At 38.0% G+C, this 20,839-nt stretch overlaps 1 protein-coding gene across 1 annotated transcript in view; it reads left to right on the plus strand.

Annotated features, from left to right (window-relative positions):
- The window catches only part of MEIKIN (meiotic kinetochore factor), an 88,947-nt gene extending 75,603 nt beyond the window's left edge, over nt 1–13,344 (plus strand). The window contains 2 exon segments of the mRNA XM_087862312.1: nt 3,685–3,808; nt 12,927–13,344. Coding sequence (XP_087718438.1) covers nt 3,685–3,808; nt 12,927–12,958 — 156 coding nt within the window. The 3' untranslated portion in view covers nt 12,959–13,344.
- The last annotated feature ends 7,495 nt before the right edge of the window (nt 13,345–20,839 follow it).

The following is a 20,839-nucleotide window of genomic DNA, read 5'->3' on the forward strand; positions in this document are numbered from 1 at the left end:
GTGAGTCCGGCCTGCTCCCCAGTGCAGGAGGCTACTGCTTCCCAGTGTCTGAGCGCGTCGGCTCCCTCCCCCTTCTGTTTATCTTCCAGTATCTGTGCGTGGATTCATGGCTCTCCACTTCCTACCTCAATACTCAGCCCTGGAGATGTTCATTTGTAGAGATCCAGATGTATCTTCATGCATCTCAGGCTGATTCCGTGCGTTTTCAGGTTGGTCTGGTACATATCCAGCTCGACTCAGGGGACCAGCCGAAAAAGGGGACCCCTACTCCTCCGCCATCTTTTCCCCCCCTTCCAAGAATTAGTATTATTTCTGCCTTAAATGTTTAGTAAATTCACTAGTGAAACCATCTAGGCCTGGAGTTCTCTCTTTTGGAAGGAAATAAGAAGCTACAGTTAAAAATCTCTTTAGGGCTATTCAGCTTATTTATTCTCAAGTCAACTTTGGTAGTTTGTGTATTTCAAGGAAGTTGTCCATTTTCTATAAGTTGTCAAATTTATTATCAGTTGTTGTTTATAATATTCCCTTATTATCCTTTTAATATGTTGTTATCTGTAGTGATAGAGCCTTTGTTATTCCTGATATTGGTAATTGGTGTCTTCTTTTTTCTTTCTTCATTAATCTGGCTAGGAGTTTGGTTTTACTGATTTTTCTCTATTGTTTTTATTTTCCTTTTTAAAAAAGAGTGTATTTGTTTGTTTGTTTATAGAGCACGAGCAGGGGTAGGGCAGAGGGAGAGGGAGAGAGAGCATCTCAAGCAGATTCTGTGCTGAGTGCATGTGGGGCTTGTTTCATGACCCTGTGATCGTGACCTGAGCTGAAATCAAGAGTCAGATGGTTAACCAACTGAACTACCCAGGCTCCCCTCTCTATTGTTTTTCTATTTTCTATTTCATTGATTTCTGCTCCCATATTATCTTCTTTTGTCTGCTTACTTGCCGTTTAATTTGGTTTTCTTTTTTACTTTCTTAAGGTGGAAGCTGAGTTCATTGATAGGAGACCTTTCTTCTTTTCTCCTATAGGTATTTCATGCTACAAACTTGCTTCGACTACTGCTTTAGCAGCATCCCACAAGTTTTTACATGCTGTATTTCATTTTCATGAAGTTTAAATACTTTCCATTTGCCTTCTTTATTTATTCTTTGGTCCATGGCCTGTTTAGAAGTATGCAATTTCTTGTCCATATATCTGGAAATTTTTCAGAGATATTTCTGTTACTAATTTCTAATATAATCCCATTGTGGTCTAAGGCTCTTCTTTGTATGTCTTGTATGTATGCATTTATTGAGACATGTTTTATAATCCATTTGGTTTATTTTGGTAAATGTTCTGTGTACACTTGAGAATAATGCATATTTTTCTTTTTTTAGTAGCATGGTCTACAGGATCAGTCACGTCGGGCTGATTGGTAGTAACGTTCAAGTCAATTATATCTTTGCTGATTTTTTGCCTATTTAGTCTATCATTTATTAAGAGGTATTACAATATCAGACTGTGATGAAGGATTTTTCCATTTCTCCTTTCATTTCTTTTTAATTTAATTTTATTTATTTATTTGAGTGTGAGAGAGAGAGCATGTGCAGGGGGAGGAGCAGAGGGAGAAGGAGGTTGCCTGCTGAGCTCGACATGGGGCTCAATCCCAGGACCCTGGGATCATGACCTGAGCCAAAGGCAGATGCTTCACTGACTGAGCCACTCAGGTGCCCCTCTCTCATTTCATTTCTATCCTTTTTGTTTTATGTATTTTAAGGCTCTGTTACTAGGTGTGTAAATAGTTACGATTGTTTAGGATTGTTATGTTTAAAGATTTATTTATTTTGGATAGAGAGCAAGTGCAGGGGGAGGAGCAGAGGGAGAGGTAGAGAGAGAGAAAGAGAGAGAAATAAACTCTCCACTGAATGCAGAACCAAATGTGGGGCTTGATCTCAAGACCCTGAGATCATGACCTGAGACAAAAATCAAGAGTTGGACGTTTAACAGATTGAGCCATCCAGACACCCCTGTTGGTTTTTTATTTTAATGTTGTTTGGGATATTAGGCTTCCTGAATGTGTGCACTCATGTTTCTCATCAGTTTGGGAAGTTTCTCAGCTATTATTTGTTTTATCCTCTCTGGGATGATAATTAACATATGTTAAGCATCTTTCTATCCTCTATATCTTTCAAACTCTCTTTAATGTTTTTCATTTATTTGTTGAATTCTGGGTAATTTCATCAGTTATTCTTTAGTTGTGTCCACTTTGCTGCTTAAGGCTTCCATTGACTTTTGTATTTCAACAGTTTTATTTATCATTTCAAGACATTCTAGTTGTTTCTTTTTCACATCTGCTTTTCACTCCAGATAGTTCCTTGTTGCTTGCTTATCCATGAGATTTCAGTTGTTAATTCTTTAATCATTTCATACATTGTTATTCTGCTGTGATTTGGCAGTTCTGATATCTGATGGCCTAGGGGCTTAACTCCCCTCTTTGATATTCCTGTACAGTCTTACACACAGTAGCTTGATTTCTCATGAGTTTGGTACTTCCTTTATTGTTGTTATAATAAAATTAGAGGATGAGGTGAAATGTATTTTGTCTAATATTTCTACTTGGAACTGTTCTGAGCTGAATCTTAAAGAACAATTCTAATTCTGACTCTGATCATTTATTTCCTTGCTCTTACTTGATAAGAATCCTATGTGCCTAAAATAGGGATCCCATCCTCCTAAGAGGATATGTATCTGTTTCTACTACAACAGCTACAGCTAAGGTTGGATGTCACTCTAGGACCAGTTTTTCCCCCTTAAGGATTTTGGCTTAGTACCAGAATCTCACGTTGAGAATTCCCTTCTCCTGCTGACCCATTTACAATGTCCTTGTCTGAACCAGCCACTGTGCCCAGCGGCGTAGCATATAGTGATTGGCTGGGCTGGGCTTTAGGGCCTCTTGGTGCTCAGAAGTATTATCAGCTCCACCTGAGCCATAAGAAAGGGGTGGTATGCAGGCTGGGAGAATGAGTAGATTCTCCCAAGAGAACTCTGGTCTGTTCAGTACAGAAGAATAGAAATGATGCTGGGTAGGAACATATCAGATGCCCACCACAGAAGATGATATGAATTTTAAAGTAGAAGTTATTTCTATATAGGCTTTACTTACAGTGGGAGGAGCCCTTGGTAAATACATATGTCTCTTTCTGAGTTCTAAGAAATAAGATATATCACTTTTGGAAGATACAGTGTTTCTTTATTCTAGAGTTTGTCTGTTTGATGGGCAGTTGTCAAAATTTATTGAGTTGGGAAACCAAGGAAATCTAGTATATGGCTCAGAATTAAAATACATTTGTGTTTTAATTCAATAAATCATGTAAACTTGCTCTTGCACTTTGGAGTGCTTGAATCTCAACTCTGTCATTACCCTCTCTGTGTCCTTAAATAAGGTATCCAAATTCTCTGAACGTAAGTTTCCTCATTTTACAAATGGGGCTGATATAATCTGCCCTTTCTGGTTCTTGTGAGTATTAAATAAGCAAATGTTTAAAAACCATTTCATTAGTGTCTGGAGTGGAGTAAGCATTTCATAAATGCTTTCTATCGTTAATATGTATGAAATATGGATGTTGAAATGATTTGCCTTTGAAATAAAACAACTTACAAATACAGTACCTGGAAGAATTATGGACTATCTGATTTTTTTTTCTTTTTCAGATTCCTTCAAATACATCAGAAATATGTTGTATTATTAGAGCAACACCAGGAACTAGACAAATGAAAAGTAAAGGTGTTATTGTAAAGAAGAAGACATATTCCCCACCTAAAGATATTCCTCAAGGTACTATAATATGAATGCAGAGCCTACTTTTTTGGATAATAGAAAACATTTTTTTCATTATAAATTCCTTATGCACATAGGAAGTCCACTTACAAATGTATTCTAGGAGTTCTTTTACAAAGTGAAAACGGTAGAATTACAAAAAGTTTGGTTAGATCTTAGAACCTGAGTAAAATATTTTTTTGAATGTCAGATATTTAATCTTTTGAAAAATTAGCTTATGCCATTGATCTAAATGTATTTATCTAGGATACTTTTTCTTACAACTATTTGAAATGTACTGTTGTTGGATTTCACTTTTAGTAGCATTCTTTGTGAAAATATTTTTCATATATTTTTGCATTCACTTATTGTTGGTTGAGCACTTCCTCTGTGAAAGGCACTGAGCCAAATATCTTATTATATCTCATTTATTTCTCACTATGACTTTATAATAGGCAGATGTGTACTATTATCCTCATTTTATATGTGAAGAATCTGGAGCTAACAGTAGTGTGCAATTTGTCCAAGATTGTACTGCTGGTAGTAGAGAGGAATTCAATCTTCCAAGGCTTTTAAACTCCAAATTTAGGTTTTTCTGTTTTCCTGACTGTATATCAGACAGAATGTCTGATTAGTCATTGGAGCCTGGGAACCTTTTTTGAGTAAGCAGGCAGTGAAGCAGTTGAAATTTAATAGATTATGTATAACTTCAATCCAACTGAACTGTCTACTTTTGATTCTTGTCCCCATTTCTGACACAAACCTGCACTGAGCACTCCCTAAGTCCACAGAGGTTTCTTCTCTTTTTTCCTAAGTTCCTTAAATACTTAATTCAGTGCTACTCATTTGACACTTACTAATATATTACTACCTAACATAATTCACAATGCCGACTTTTCATATTCTTCAGGTTAGGAAGTTTTCAAAGACAGAGACCACATAATAGACTTTTTTCTATCTCTATCTCTGATGACATTAGCATGGTGGTAAGGAATAGTAGGTGCTATATCAGTTAGAGTTTTCCCAAAAAAGCAGAACCAGTAGGATATATGTGCACACATATAAATATACATATAAAGAGAGTTATTTCAAAGAATTGACTTAGGCAGTTGTACAGTCTGGCTGAAAACTGTAGGGCAGGCTGGAAGCTCTTGAGCAGGAGCTGATGATGCAGTCCTTAGGAGGAATTTCATTATTCTCTGAGAAACCTCAGTTTTGTTTTTAAGGCCTTTTAACTGATTGGATAAGGTCCACCTACATTATCAAGGATAATCTCCTTTACTTAAAGTCTATTATTATAGATGTTAACCTTATCTACAAATTACCTTCACAACACCAAAATTAGTATTTAGTTTAATTGGTTAATATAGCCTAACCAAGGTGACACATAGAGCTAACCATCACAGTCTACTTCATGTCAACTATGTATTCATACATGTGTCCTTAAACCATAATTAATCTGTAAATAAAGTAACAAAGTCAAACTTCTGCCTAACATAATGCAGCTGTCCTACATACAACCAAAATGTGCTAATTCTTTCCCCAGAAGAGGATGCAAAATCCTTAGGTGTTGTTTACTTCTCTTCTTGATATCCTGTAACTCAAGTACTATGATTAAGAGTTAACTATTAATACATTTTATGTTGGTTGATATAGGAATAAGAGAGGGAAGAAAACAAAGATATTTGCTTAAACTAGTTAGGTGGACATACCTGGTATTTATAACTACCTTCCTCCACTACCCATTTCATATTCCCTCTTCCTCAGCAAGCGCCTCAGCTGGTCATAGTTTTTAAGCTAGTGGGGTAGTATCAACCTCATTTCAGTAGCGTCTGGGCCATTAGTCCTGCTTGGGTTGGGTTGTTGTAATTTTCCATTGACCTTAATCTCAGGGCATAATAATACTAAGAGATGCCCTAAGGAATCTTCTGTATTCCAGACATACTCTTCCTTGCCTCCATTGAGGAGGAAATTTCGCTTGAGTGGTCAGGATCAGTGAGTCACCCTGGCCCACATAGTAATTCCCTTGTTTGCTTGTTGAGTCAGAGGCCTGAGGAGCCCAAAGCAGCCAGGTGGCAGTCTTAGCTTCCAGTTCAATGGAATCTTGCTATGTCTCTTGGTGGAAGCATCCCTCCCCTTGGAATTGAGACCTCTAGGCTAGCAGAGCATGGCCTGTCATGGGAACAAGAAGCAAAAAATTTTCCTAGCAGGTTACTAGGGGTAATATTGAATGATCTCACTTCCATCTTCATTTCTTGATTCCTGGACCTGTGAATCCTGGCTGTGGGAGAAATATATTGAATGCTGATTCAGAGCATATAAAACATTTTGGAGAACCTTGTCTCAGCTCTGCAAGGTGTTGCTGCCTTTAACTGAGTCTTCAAAAGCCCATTCTGCTATTCTGTCAAGTCAGCTGCTTCAAGGTGGTGGGGAACATGGAAAGACCAGTGAATTCCATGAGCTTGGGCCTTTTATCACCTTCTTTTGCTGTGCAGTGAGTTCTTTGATCGTAAGAAATGCTGTGTGGTATACCATGATGGTGGATAAAGTATTTTCTAAGTCCTTGGATAGTTGTTTTGGCAGAAGCATTGCATGCAAGACAGACAAATCCATATCCAGAATAAGTGTCTATTCCAGTGAGAATAAAATGCTGTCCCTTCCATGATGGAAATGGTTCAAGGTAATCAACCTGCCACCCGGTAGCTGGCTGATCACTCCAGGGAATGGTGCCGTACTGGGGATTTGGTGTTGGTCTCTGCTGCTAATCAATGTAATACTCAACAGTGGCTGTAGGTAGGTTGACTTTAGTGAGTTCCTGAGCCCCTGCATAACTACCATCCCTGCCACGATGGCCACTTTGTTCATTAGCTTATTGAGTGATGGCGGAGGTGGCTGGAGAAAGAGGCTGACTGGTATCCACGGAATGGGTCTTCTTATCTACTTGATTATTAAAGTCTTTGTCTGCTAAGATCATCCTTTGGTGAGTATTTCAGGGTACACAGATACCTACATGTTTTTTTGCCCATTCAGAGAGGTCTGTCCATGTACTTCTTCACTAAATCTCCTTGTCATCTATTTTCCAGTCATGTCACTTCCATGTACCTAACTATACAGCCAAACTATTGTCCACAATCTGTGAGTCAGTATATAACCATGTATCTGGCCACTTCTCCTTCCAACAGAGTGAACAGTGAGATGTTTTTCTTGAAGTTCTACCCACTGAGAGGATTTACCTTCACCAATTTCCTCCAGGGATGTCACAGAAAGGAGCTGTCCCGTAGCTGACCCTTTCAGGTGTTGCCTGCATATCATGCAGGACCATCTGTGAACCGAGTCTGAGGTTTTTTTCCCTTCAATCAGCTGATTGTGGAGAACTCCCCATGGTGCCAAAAGTGCAGGCTGGGAGAGAGAAGATAGTGTAGCAGCAGTGGGAACCATGGGCATTTGGACCACTTCCTCATCAACTTACTTGTGCCTTTGGGGCTCGATCTCAATTTCGTATATACCGTTTCTATTTGACAATGCAGTGCTGTTCTGCACAGCCAGCTTTGTGGCTTGGTGCATCAGGCTACGTATAATTCATGGTTGGTATCTCAGGTCTCATTGTAACTTGGTATACCATGGTTAAATATTCAGTCTCTATGAAGGCCCAGTAGCAGACTGAAAGCTGTTGCTCAAAAAGAAAGTTGTTATTCACAGAAGATGTTAAAGATTTGCTCCAAAATCCTAAGGACCTGTGCTGTGATTCAGCTACAGGATCCAAACAACATGTATATCTCTCAATGACACTTAGCACCATCGGATCTGCTAGATATTATGGTACAAGTGGCAGAGCATCTTGCATAGTAGCTTGGACCTGTTGTAGAACCTTCTGTTATTCTGAGGCTCCCTCAAAACTGGTACACTTTGGGCACTGAGTAAATGGGTTGGAGTAGTACACTCAAATGAGGAATATGTTGACTCCCAAATCTAAAAAGGCCCACTGGGCATTGTGCCTCTTTTTTCATTGTAGCAGGAGCCTGATGCAACAACTTGTTCTTTACTTTAGGAGGTATATCTCTCATATCACTGGGCCCCTAGAAATTTCACTGAGGTGGAAAGAAACCTAGCAATTCCATTTTCCTGGATCATGGAGTCCCAGCAAATCCACTTCCAAGAGTATATCCAACTGTAATGTGTACATATGTTCATCAGATGATGTTTGCTAGAATGTTCTTAGCAGCATTTGGATAATAGCCCCAAACAGGAAATAATCCAAATGCCCATCAACAATAGAACGGATTAATAAACTGTGGCCCATTCATTCATTGGAGGGCCATATAGCAGTGAGAATCAACAATGCGCAGTTACATGCAACAGTATTGATAAATCTCACATAAGGAGTCACGAAATAGAGTATATTTGACATTACTTATATTTAGTACAAAGCTAGGCAAAACTAAACTATAATGAAAATCACCATAATGGATGTACTAGTTAGGGAAGGGTCTATTAACTAGAAGGCATTATGAGAGGAAGTTCTAGGGTGCTAGTAGTGTTCTTTTTTTTTTTTTAATAATAATTTTTTATTATGTTATGTTAGTCACCATACAGTACATCGTTAGTTTTTGATGTAGTGTTCCATGATTCATTATTTGCGTGTAACACCCAGTGCTGCATGCAATATGTGCCCTCCTTAATACCCATCACCGGCCTATCCCAATCCCCCACTCCCCTCCACTCTGAAGCCCTCAGTTTTTTTCCCAGAGTCGATAGTCTCTTGTGGTTCATTCCCCCTTCTGTTAGTAGTGTTCTGTTTCATTATCTGAATGCTGGTTGCATGGGTATGGTAAGTTTGTGAAAACCCATCAAACTTTACAGCACATATATGCATACTTTTCTGTGTGTATGCTATATTTCAATAAAAAGTTTAAAAATAGAAAAACTTAATATGACAAGTCATATTAATTTTTGACATGAGGTAATGTCACGCTTCTGGGTTTAAGTGTGCAGCAAATCAAAACTAAAATGTGTCTGGGAAGTTCTTCTGAGTGTTTAGACTGAAATTTTTAGTTTAATTCAGAGAGACCCCTTGATGTATGTTGAACCAATTATGCCACCTCCTGGCTTCTTTCTAAGTTCTCACCTCATTTGGCAGCCTCTTCATTTAAGTAATTCCCCCTTCAACTTTTGGCCACTTGTCTCTGCCTTTCCTTTAGTAAAAATAGCAAAGCCCCAAGCTAACTAGTGATCGTGTTATTTTAAACATGTAACAGCCTATTTTTAGTCCTGGCATTTAACATTTAGCTAGTTTGGCAGTTAATCAGGACTGTAGAATGAAGCTCACTTTTGATGGTCTAGGACCCCTGTTCATTATGATGCTTGTTCATTAATAATGCTGATTAGAAAAAAAATGTGGTGAAAGTAAACCACTAGAGGAATCCAAAAGAGATGTGATAGAGAAGGTGGTGTGGGTAAGTAGAAGTTTGAGAATGGTGACAGCCTGATGAAAGAGGCCTTAGAAGATGTCCAGTCCAAGGTTTCTCAATGTGTGATCCTCTAACCACCTACACCAGAAATACTGCAGACCTGGAAAATTACATTCTCTAGAGATATGGTACAGGGATCTTCAGTTTGAAGAACTCTCAAAGTCATTCCAATAAGCACTAACATTTGAGAGCCATTTAATGATCTAGTCTATTTCGTTCATTTTACATATAATAAAAATGACCTAGCCAGATCAGTAAACTTGTCTGAATTCACATAGCTAATTACTGGTAGAATCGGAATTAAAACTTAGCTTTCTTGATTCGCAATAGTTTGACTGGGTAGCTGACAAATAAGGCATGGTGTGGGTAGAATAGATAGGACTCTGGGTTTCTCAGCTCCTCCATACAGAGCAGTTTTGATTCTCTGTTTTATATATTGGACTTCTGTATTCTATTTAAAGAGAATTTTTTTTTGAGGGGGCCAAGAAGAGGCTTGCAAAATCATTGCTTATAGCAATAGATGTCTGATACATTATTACTTTAATTTGGCCAATAAGCATGTATTACACACTGGAATATTAGCTGGGGATAAGAATACAGCCTTAACCCTTCAGGGTTTATAGACTAGTGCTGAGACAGATCTCACAGTCTTCTCTATAACATGATAAAACTGGAACAAGGCACTGCAGGAATCTAAGAGGGGATGCTTTTAACTTTGCTTTGGAAGACTTCCAAGCTAACAGTACCTTTTGGAAAAATCAAACAAAACTTGAAGCTATCCTTATAGGAAGATTTTATGATTTCTCTTTTATTTTGATCTTTAGAAAACATGATAAATGATGTGTTATAAATTCATATTTCAAGCTTGTAGTACAATAAGGGCCTTTAACTGGATACGTATACATCTTTAGTGAGAAGCTTGAGTTTTTAGATAATAAGAGCAGGCAGATGTATCGCATAGAAATATGACAAATGAGATAGAAAAGGACTTGAGTATCCTAGGGATGGTAATAGCAATCACTTAAGAATAAGATATCCCTAAGTCAAAACCTAGCTCTGTCACATGAGTAAATTCCTTAAATCCTCTGACTTTTAGCTTCCTATCTGTAAAATTGGCATAATAGTACTTAGCTCAAAGAGTTGTTGCAAGGATTAGAGATAAGCTATGTAAAGCATCTGAAATATAATAATCACTCATTATGCAACAAGTATTACTTGTTTCTATAGAGTAGGTTAATTCCTCAAGACTATCTATGTTTTTCTTTTTTCCCTTTGGAAATTATTCCTTTGTTTTTATTAAATTGCAAAAGCCTAAAATATATTGTGTGGTTGTTGTATTTGATGATAAATTTGGTTGTGCCATCTCGCTCAAAGAATATAGCAGGTAATTGTGTGTAGTCTTTGACACAGACACATGGGTCTAGTACAAATATAGGGATGCCAGTCTGTTCCTTCGGGAAAAAGAAATCAAACTAGTTTGACATCATGGAGATTTTTAAGCCTGTTGATTTGATGTCAAAAAAGATGAAGTTCTGGGGTGCCTGGGTGGCTTAGTCGTTAAGCGTCTGCCCTCGGCTCAGGGCGTGATCCCGGCGATCTGGGATCGAGCCCCGCATCAGGCTTCTCCGATGGGAGCCTGCTTCTTCCTCTCCCACTCCCCACTCCCCCTCCTTGTGTTCCCTCTCTCGCTGGCTGTCTCTCTCTCTGTGTCAAATAAATAAATAAAATCTTAAAAAAAAAAAGATGAAGTTCTGCAGTTGATTGGTTCATTTATTCAGCAAATATTTATTGAATCTGGGTGTCATGTGTTAGATGAAGTTAGTTGCTGGTAATATTGAAAGAAAAACGTAGTTGTCTTTATGAAATTTGTAATCTCATAGAGGAAGTCAGATAAGGTAAAAGAAGTCCAGTGGAGACATAGGTGCTTTCATAGAGCTATATGTAGGACTGTGTTGGGGTACACAGGGAGATGCTTTGAAGGATATTCTGAAGCTCTCAGAGGCATTGTGAGCATAGGCTTTCTAGACAGAGGCACCAGCATAAACTGAAGCACAGAAGCTTTATGTATTCTCAGGTATTAAGTAAATGAAACCGGTTATGTTTGGCTGGAGTGGAGATTGGTTCTCAGTGAGAACTGAGTCTTGAGTAGTAATCAGAGGACAAATTACGGAAAGCCTCCTATGTCACACTGACTTTTGACTTTCCTGGTCAAATTGCTTTTTAATTAGTTCATTCTTATTAGAAATGTGGGAATGACTTGGAAAGAAGTGAGCTTGGAAGTAGAATGACTGGGTGAGAGTTTTACAAAAGTTCTGAAGAACAGAGTTGAGAAAATAAGGATCTGAGCCAGTGTATCTCAAAGTGTGGCACTCAGACCATCTAGGTAATTTATAAATAATGCATATTCCCCGGTCATTGGTTCAGTGATCTGATTCAGTACTTCTGGAGTTTGAGAACAAGTCTAAACTAAAAATGTGTATTGGTATAATTGCCAGGGCTTAGTGACTGATTAGGTACTGGTACAGGGTGGTGAGAGAATAGGACAGTTAGAGGTCTCCAGTATTGTAAAGTTTCAGAAATGATGTGTTCTAGGTACTGTCCATCCTTGGATAATGTATGAAGCCTGGGTAGGTGTAGGTGAGACTAGGTAGCTGGGTGAGCTCATTACCCACTTGGGAAGTTACTACAAATTAGTATGGAGTAGATTACTGTGGTCCAATTTTCAAAGCCTTTAACAAATGAGCAGATAGTGTCTGAGGTCAGTAAAGAAAACAATAGGGAGGAGTGGAGGGTAGAACAGGCAGCGCTTCACACATATTAATGTATTTGGAAATTGCTTAGAGATCTTGTTAAAGTGGAGATTTTGATTCATTAGATCTGAAATGGAGCCCAAGATTCTACATTTCTATGAACTTCTACATGATGATGAAATTACTGGTCCATGGACCACAGTTTGAACAGCGAAGACAGGGGTCTCTGGTATTCAAACTGATCCGCATATCATACTTTCCTGGATATTTGAGTCCTTTGTCCAGAGATTCTAATCTAATTGGTATGAAGCGTGGCCTGTATGAAGGTACAACAAAGTTTGAGAGTTATTGATAAAGGCCAGGGGGTGATGTATGTCATAGTATGAAAGTGGCAGTGGGAATAGGTAAAACCAGCTCTACTCGGGATCTCCTGGTACCAGATGTAGGGGGAAAGTCCCCAGAATCCTGTATTGGAAAGAACCTGGGTTTAGCTTTAGCAAAGAGTAGTAAAATACAAAGGAAGGGTGGGTAGGAAAATGTGAGGGGCTTCTCCCTGGATAGTGGCTGAGGATGAGAAACACAATCGGATCAACTCCTCCCAGTTACATGGCTGGAGTTAGAGGTCTTATGATGGCTACTTACAGCCATCTTTGCTGGGCTTCCCATTGGAATGTTACTGAGGTCTTTTTCTGTCTCCAAAAAGGTATCCTCAGCATGTCCAGGAAGGAGTGAACCCGCTATTCCTTTTTTAAATTATTTTTTAATGGCCTCTGAATTTATTTCCTAAGGCTTGACAGGATGAAACTAGATTAGCTGGGTGTCAAGAGTTTTTGCCCCCCAAGGATTGGTTATTAATTAATTATTGGTCAACTTCTTATGATGTGTATGAAATAATCTATTTTTTATATCTTTCTCCAGATATTATAATAACAACAAATGGCAGAATGTAGCAACCGTGGCTGAATTTTCACCACTTTGAAGATATACATGAATGTGAAGTCAAAATCCATAAAGCAGAATATCTGCCTGAAATTATATATAATTCAAAAATCAAAATTCTCTAATTATTTGTGATATATCCTGGCGATGAAATTCTACTGAGATTCTTATAATTTACCCTTAATCAGTAAAGAAACATTCTCCTGTATGCCTCTTAAGTATATGTATTTGTATTGTAAAATAAGAACAAATAGCTTATACTAAAAGACTGTACTCTAAACAGGTGATTTCAGCTATTTATAAGGAGCAAAGTACCAGGCTACTATGTAACTTCCTTTGTTTTTTTCCCCCAAAGTTTGTCCTCTGTATGGATTAAAAGTAGTAAAGTTGTTGAAGCACTAAAAATGAAAATGCTTGTATTACGGGCTATTTTTAACAGAACTTAATTGAAACCACATGAGTGAGAGACCTAATTCCAGGTCTGACTGAAAGAAACTCTATACTCAAGTTTGCTGAAGCAGGGAATGTATAATACGTACAATCATACATTAAGTTTTTGATATATTACCTCCTCCTCAAACCTTCTTTAGCTAATACTATCTGTAAGATTTTGTGCGTTTGTGCATTTGTGATATTATTTGTTGTGGTGTCTCTACACCACCCTTCCTAAAAAGCAGTAGTCCTGTTGTCACTGAACATAGTACAATTGTATAACTGTTGGTGAAATTTTAACTCTTGATAGTTTACTAATGTTATTATACATAAAAATAAGAGTCCAATTTTCAAAGCTGCTTCAGTAAGAAAGAAAATTCTAAAATCAATGAATTAATTTGAGGTTATATAACCTACATAGCATTCATTTTTAAAGAGGAGTTCCATGAAGATATTCTTATAAATGATTTGACAAGGTCTTAAGCCACTAACAAAGCTATTTGTGATTTCTATTTCACATTTTCATCTGGAGGTGAATTACAGGGAAGTTGTTAGGAAATGTAGACGAGACTATTAAAGATGGAGGCTAGAACCAAATTTAGATCTGAATTTTAAATCAGTACTCAACTACCACAGCAACTCTTGGGATGGTTTTAAAAAAAGAAATGTGACAAGAAATGTGGGGAAGAAGAAAGGAAATAGAAGGCCTATTCCCTACTTTCAAGGAGTTTATCATTCAAGTGGGAAGCAAGAGGACAAATTACTTGATAGTTTCTAATCAGGTAGTGGGTTCCTGTGAGAAAGAATGACACCTGATTCTCAGGCTGGGCCAAGTGGGGCTGGAGGAAATAAACACTTATTTCTATATTGCTGATAAGGAAAATAGAGCTAGCTCAGAGAGGTAAATACCTAGACCAGGCTGACGTGATTTGGAAGTGACAGAGCCTGGATTTGAAGGCAAGACTATTTAAGCCCAGTTGTTTTTTGTTTGTTTGTTTGTTTGTTTTGTTTTATCAGCTAGAGCATACAGAAAAATGGGAGGGGAAAAGGATTTGCAGCTGGCATTCAAGAGGCTCAGGGGTGGCAGGTATGACTTCTATTATGACTAAAAGGAAGGAAAGTAGAATAAGCTTGATGGTTGTCTAGAAAGCATGAGAAGTCCAAAGAGGATTGTCATTGGCAAATCCTAGCAGAAGGTTGTACTCTTAACTTTTTGTCTGTGGGTAGGCCTCGGAGGTCTTTCAGTGATCCTCCCTAGAAGAGCATCAGAAAAAGAGTTCTTCTCTTCTGGAGAGAGGGTGTCCATAGTTTTTAATCACATTTTCAAAGTTGTCTGTGATCCAAAAACAGTTAACAATGGGACTCGACCTCTTTACTTCAATATATAACTGAATAATAATAATTTTTAAGCATTTAAAATTTTCAAATTCTACTTCGTGGAAAAAAAAAAAAACACTCAGGTCATAAGTACCCAGAAAATCCAGTTGAAAATGCATGAAGGGGCAGAAGTAATGTCATTTCCATTTAAAAATTTTTAACTGGAGTGTTTTTTTAACCTCTCCAAGGTATAATTCATCATGGTTTGTTCAGTTGAATAGCCTCTTCATCTCATATTGTGTTTATATGAAGGGTATAATACCCAGACTTTCCAGATAAAAGTTACTTACAACCTCTTCTAATGTAATGTTGCTTTCTAACCTGTATTTTAAAATGTTGACCCATCTTACATCTTAAATCCTCCCTTGATTCCATAAATTCTTCTATGTACCCATTCTTCACCCTTTCACACCCAGATTTCCTAAAAAGAGTGCTGTCCACTTTTGCACCATCCCTCACCCCTCAGCCCTTCCTCCTCCACCACCTGCTCCCAACACACACACAGTCTGACTTCAGCTCTGGTTCTCCACTGACACTGCTCCTCTCGAGGTTACTAGCAATCTCCTTGATGCTAATCTAAGGGGTATTTTTCAGTTCTCATCTTACCCAACCTCTCTCTCCCAGCTAATGATATTATAGACTATTGCTCTATTCTTGAAAGCCTCCAGTAAGGAATGACCTCTTGGAAACGTTACTCTCCAGGCTTTCATCCAATCTCCAGCTCTTTCTCTTCCATTTCTCCTGAAGGCTCATTTTCCTCTGTCCAGCCTTTAACTTTTGATGCTTCCTGGGGTTCTCTTCCAGGGCTTCTTCTCATATTACATTGTAACATCCCTGGGTGATCTCATCTACCTCTGACTCCAAGTACCATCTCTGTGCATTTGACCCCAAATCTTTTAACTTCCATGGATATACATAAGTGGACATGTGCGGTGATTGTCTCTGCATCTGTCCCCCAAGATTAGTTGTCTTTCCTTGTATTCCCACAGCATTCTGTACTTGCCAACATCATAGTATTTATCATAATGTTACTTATAATAATAATTATAGCTAATTTCCAGTCAAATTCTGTTTTTTTCTTCCTACACTGTAAGGGCCTTGAGTGAAGGAACTACACTTGTTCATCATTGTGTTTCACTTCCCCTCTACCTCCATCTTAATTGGGTTTTGAATTTCTAAGCCATATGGTTTAGGTGGGATTGATCCCATCCTTAGTTCCAGGGGTGGGCGATTAATGGTTTAAATAAATTAACATAGCTCTCCGAACTCTGGCACAATGATTGATTCAGGAATGGGGCCAAGGCCTAAAATGATCCTACTGGTATAAAGCTCAGAGTTTTTTCTGGGAATGCTGGGATACAGACATTTTCTTTATTCTCTTGGATTTTTACCTGAATGGATTTCACCTGAAAGGAAAGCTGCTGGCAGCCACCTGTGTCCACAAATGGAGGCCTGGGAATGGAGTTCACACAGAGAAATTAGAGCTTTGATAGAGAAACTGGATTTTTGATATCATTGTTTCTGTCCCTAGATGCATCTGTGCCTGAACTTTCCATCTACTTTAGGTCCAGTTCTGATAGCTAATCAGTTTCTTTTTAAACTATGCTAGTTTAGTTTGGTTTTTCTGTCATGTGTAACGTAGAACATCCTGACTGGTGAACTCAACCAAGACCTTCCCAGACTTCTAGATCGATACAGCCAAATGCTTGCTCATCATTGCTCCATGGCTTCTTATGGTATCTCATATTCAACATATCCTAACCTGAAGTTATTTTCCCCCTTGAAGCAGTTCTTCTATTTTCTGTTTAAGTGTTAGATATCTTAATCCATCCATGTTAGTTGAGCCAGAAACTTGGCTATCATCCATGGCTCCTCCCTTTCTCTTATTTTCTCACAGGCAGTCATTCATGAAGTCCTGTTTGTCCTGAATCCTAAATAGCCCGCAGTATTTTTTACTCCCCTCCATTCCTATGGCCTTTCTCTGAATTTATGCCAGGATTATCTTGTATGGTTTTGTGTAACAGCCTTACCACAATATTCTCAACCTTTATTTTTGTACCGTATAGTTAATTTTCCGCAATGCATCCAGAAGGAGCTTTCTGAAATGTTCATCTGATCATGTTTTCTGCTGCAAAATCCCTCAGCAGCTCTCCAATGAGTTCTGAATAAAGTATGATCTTTTAAATTTATTTTATATAGTTTTCTTAATCTAGTTCAATGTTATCACTAGATTATATTATAGGTCACTGAATTTTTATATTTTATCATGCCTCAGCCTTGCATGTGCTCCTCCATCTGCCTGAAACACAACTCCCCTGCCCACATCCTCTTTTCTTTAGCTTCTCCTATTTTTATTTTTAATCCCTATTCATTCCTTCCTTCAGAAAATTCTCCTTAATTCCCCCAGAAGGCTAATTGTCTTTCTTTGTATCCCCAAGTCATCCTGTACTTGGCCACTTCATAGCACTTGTCACAGTGAACTAAAATTGCCTGTCAAATTCCCCCCCCACCTCAGACTATAAGCTCTTCAAGTGTAAGAACCACTTCTTGTTCATTCACGTATTTCCAAGTTTTAGCACAGTTGTCAGACACATATTAAATATATTAAGTATTTGAAAAATATTTGTCATAGAAGTTTATCATTATATAAAGGACCTTCTTTTGTATACTTCTAATAGAATTCAAGATGAGGATTTCAAACCAATTTATTTTATACCGAAAGTAAAACTTTCATTCCTTAAAATTCCTACTTATCACAATGTGTAATAACTTTTTGTTTACTTGTTGGTTTCTTAAGGGCAAGGATTCTACCTGTCTTATTTGTTACTGTACTCTGAGCACCTAGAACATAGTAGGTGCTTGATGTCACCATCTCTCTCTTTTTTTAAAGATGTTAAAATTTTATTTATTCATTCATTCTTTTATTTATTTATTTTAGAGAGAGAGCACAAGTGGGGGCAGGGGAGGAACAGAGGTGGAGAGAGAAGGAGGGGGAAAAATCTTAAGCAGACTCCTCACTGAGCATGGGGCTTGATCTCATGACTCTGAGATTACGACCTCAGCTGAAATCAAGAGTCGGACGCTTAACTGACTGAGCCACCCAGGCGCCGCATCATCTCCTTTTGATTGTTTCCATTAGAATACAAAATTCTCTAACATCTTTCATTTTGAAAAAAGGAAAAAAACAATTTTCCCTCCTCCCATCTCCGCTCAGTCCTCATTTCTCTGCTCCCTATCTCAGCAAAACAGGAATTGTCTGTACTTGCCTTACCACTTCCTTTCTACCCTTTATTTTTTTGAACACACTCCATTCAGGTTTTTGCTCACATGAGTCCACTGAAACTACTCTTGTCAAGATGTCCATGTAGAGAAATCTCATGGACAGTTAAATTTTCAGCAACAATCAATACAGTTGATCCTTTCCTCCTTTTGGGCACATTTTTCTTCTCTCCTTATTCTTCTTTGCTGGATCCTTTTCTTCAAGATCTATAAGGTTGTCCTCATTGAATCTTAGTCCTGAACTCCCTTCTACACATACACATTCTCCCTAGGTAAGCTCCTCCATTCCATTATTTTAAATGCCTCCAAAATTTATCTTTCCAATCCTGTCTTCTCCCCGTATATTCTACTCAGAATCTCTACATGGATATCTAAAAGACAATGCAAACTCATTATATCCAAACTTATTATGCTTGATTTTCTTCTTTAAACCTGTGCTTTTCTTGATCATTCTATTGGGAAATGACTTCCATTTAGATGCTTAAGGGAAAAACCTAGAAATTGATCCTTGGTTTTTCTTTCCTTCACTTCTGTCAGAAGTTCTGTTGGCTTTATCTCCAGAATAACTCCAGTAAGCCATCATCCACTTCCACTGAAAATACACAGTAGCCTCCTATACAGTTTCTCTACTTTCATTCTCATTCTTTTATAATCCTTTCTCCTCAAAGCAGCCAGAGTAGTCTTCTAGAGGCATTAATTGGAGGATGTCCATCTCCTGTTTTAAACTCCTGTAGTAGCTCCCACCACATTTAATCTAACCTCTTTGCCATGATTTACAAGGCACCTACATAATGTGGCTCCTTATGACTTTGTAACCGCCTCACAAACTCTTCTTCTTCCCACAGAGCACTCAGCTCTTCTGGCCTCTTCTTTCTTCTTCAAACAAGTCAAACCCATATCTGCCTCAGAGCCTTTGTACATTTTCTTCTCTTTGCCAGAATGTTTGTCACTACCTTCTTTCCCACTGCTGGTTCCTTTTCATTGTTTAGACATCAATTTAAATCCCACATCTTTGGAGAAGACTGTCCTGACCACGCTGTGTAAGTTTGGCCATCGCCAGATGCTTGCTATCAACTATTTTGCTCCTAGATCCTAGGACAACTTGCAAACATCTTGTTTATTTTGCCCGTTCCCACTGAGAACTAAGTTCCCAAGAGTAGGGACTTCTCTGTTCAGCACTATGTCCTCAGTTCCTACAACAGAGACTGAGACCTTAGAGACCTCAAGAAATATTGGTTGAATAAGTAAAAGTTTAGGTTTTCTGGTGTCTCAAACTACTGCCATTCCTTTATTATAGCAGTAAATCATCAATTGGTTTAGCAACTTTTAAAATTGAGGTACTGGGGTGCCTGGGTGGCTCAGTCAGTTAAGTGCCTGCCTTCAGCTCAGATCATGATCTTAGGATCCTGGGATCAAGTCCCACATCAGGCTCCATGCTCAGCAGGGAGTCTGCTTCTCCCTCTCTGTCTGCCCCTCCCCCTGCTTGTGCTCTCTCTCTCTAATTAATAAATTAGAAATCTTTTTAAAAACCCTAAACACCACCAACAAAAAACCACTGAGGTACCTGAGTCCTTCAGGCAGTTTTCCTTGATGATCTAGATTCTGAAGTCTTGTTCTGTGACATTCTCAGTGAAAATTTAACTTGTTTCAGGAAAATTAAGCACAATTGAGGCATGCTTATTAGCATGTGTTTAAGAGAGTAAGATTCTAGTTTTATTGCCACCTTTTCCCATATCTGTAACCAGAAGAGAGTACCCTTGTCTTTTATATTATTGGAAATTATTTTTAATGTAGTCTGCATAATTAAGTAACGTGTCTTATAACAAACTTGTATCATGTTAGTCCTTTCTTATTCTGTAATTTGAATATTACCCTGCAACATAAAGGAAATGTGATGAATGATAGCTAGTTTTTTTCCTGTACCTTTCAAGCATAAGGCTAAATGAGACTATAGAAATGAAGTTATATGATTAGAGAAGAGTAAAATGAAGTATCTCTTATGCAAGCAGTAATGTTCTTTCCCTTACTATTAATATCTATAATTATCCTGTGAAGTAACTTTTTCCCAAGATGAAAGCACACAAGGTTATTGTATTTAGAAACTTACTTCTGAGGGGACAAGGAAATACTCTTCTCTGTGCCAGCCATGGACCAGCCATGAGTCCTCAGTGTCATTGGTTCTGTATATACAGGCTTGAGCTTGTTTCCACTTGAACTCATTTAGTGTAACGTTCTCATATAAAAGCAAAATTAAACGTCCCCAAATGATTAATTAATTGACTTATAGGATGTGCATTTTCTCACTTTTAAAAATTGCATTGACTTCATTTTTTATTAACAAAAATTTTATTCCATGTTCACATTTTTGGGGGTCGGGGGGTGGGAAATAGAATTTGAACCCTGTGAATCCTCATATATGTAGATGTTTACAGCCTGGTACTATAAATGTATTTCCCTTATGATTTTAATATTTTATTTTCTCTAGCTTACCTTGTCATAAGAATACACTATATAATACATGCTTATATAATGTATGTTTTGTGTTAATGAACTGTTTATGTTATCAATAAGGCTTCTGGTCAACTGTAGGCTATTAGTAGTTAAGTTTTGGGGTATTCTAAGTTATACTTGGATTCTTGAGGTTACAGGGGTTGGGGCTCCTTGCCCCCACCTTGTTCTTGGGTCAACTGTATACATAGTTCATTTTGCCTTATTAGAAATCTTTCCCTGTCTAGGGCAATAATCCAGAGGATTATCTTTACACAGGCCATAGTTGGGCAGTTTTGAATCTGTATTGCTCAGTA

Source organism: Ursus americanus, chromosome 5 (assembly GCF_024610735.1).
Source record: "Ursus americanus isolate L20-20 chromosome 5, mUrsAme1.1.p, whole genome shotgun sequence".
Taxonomy (NCBI): Eukaryota; Metazoa; Chordata; class Mammalia; order Carnivora; family Ursidae; genus Ursus; species Ursus americanus.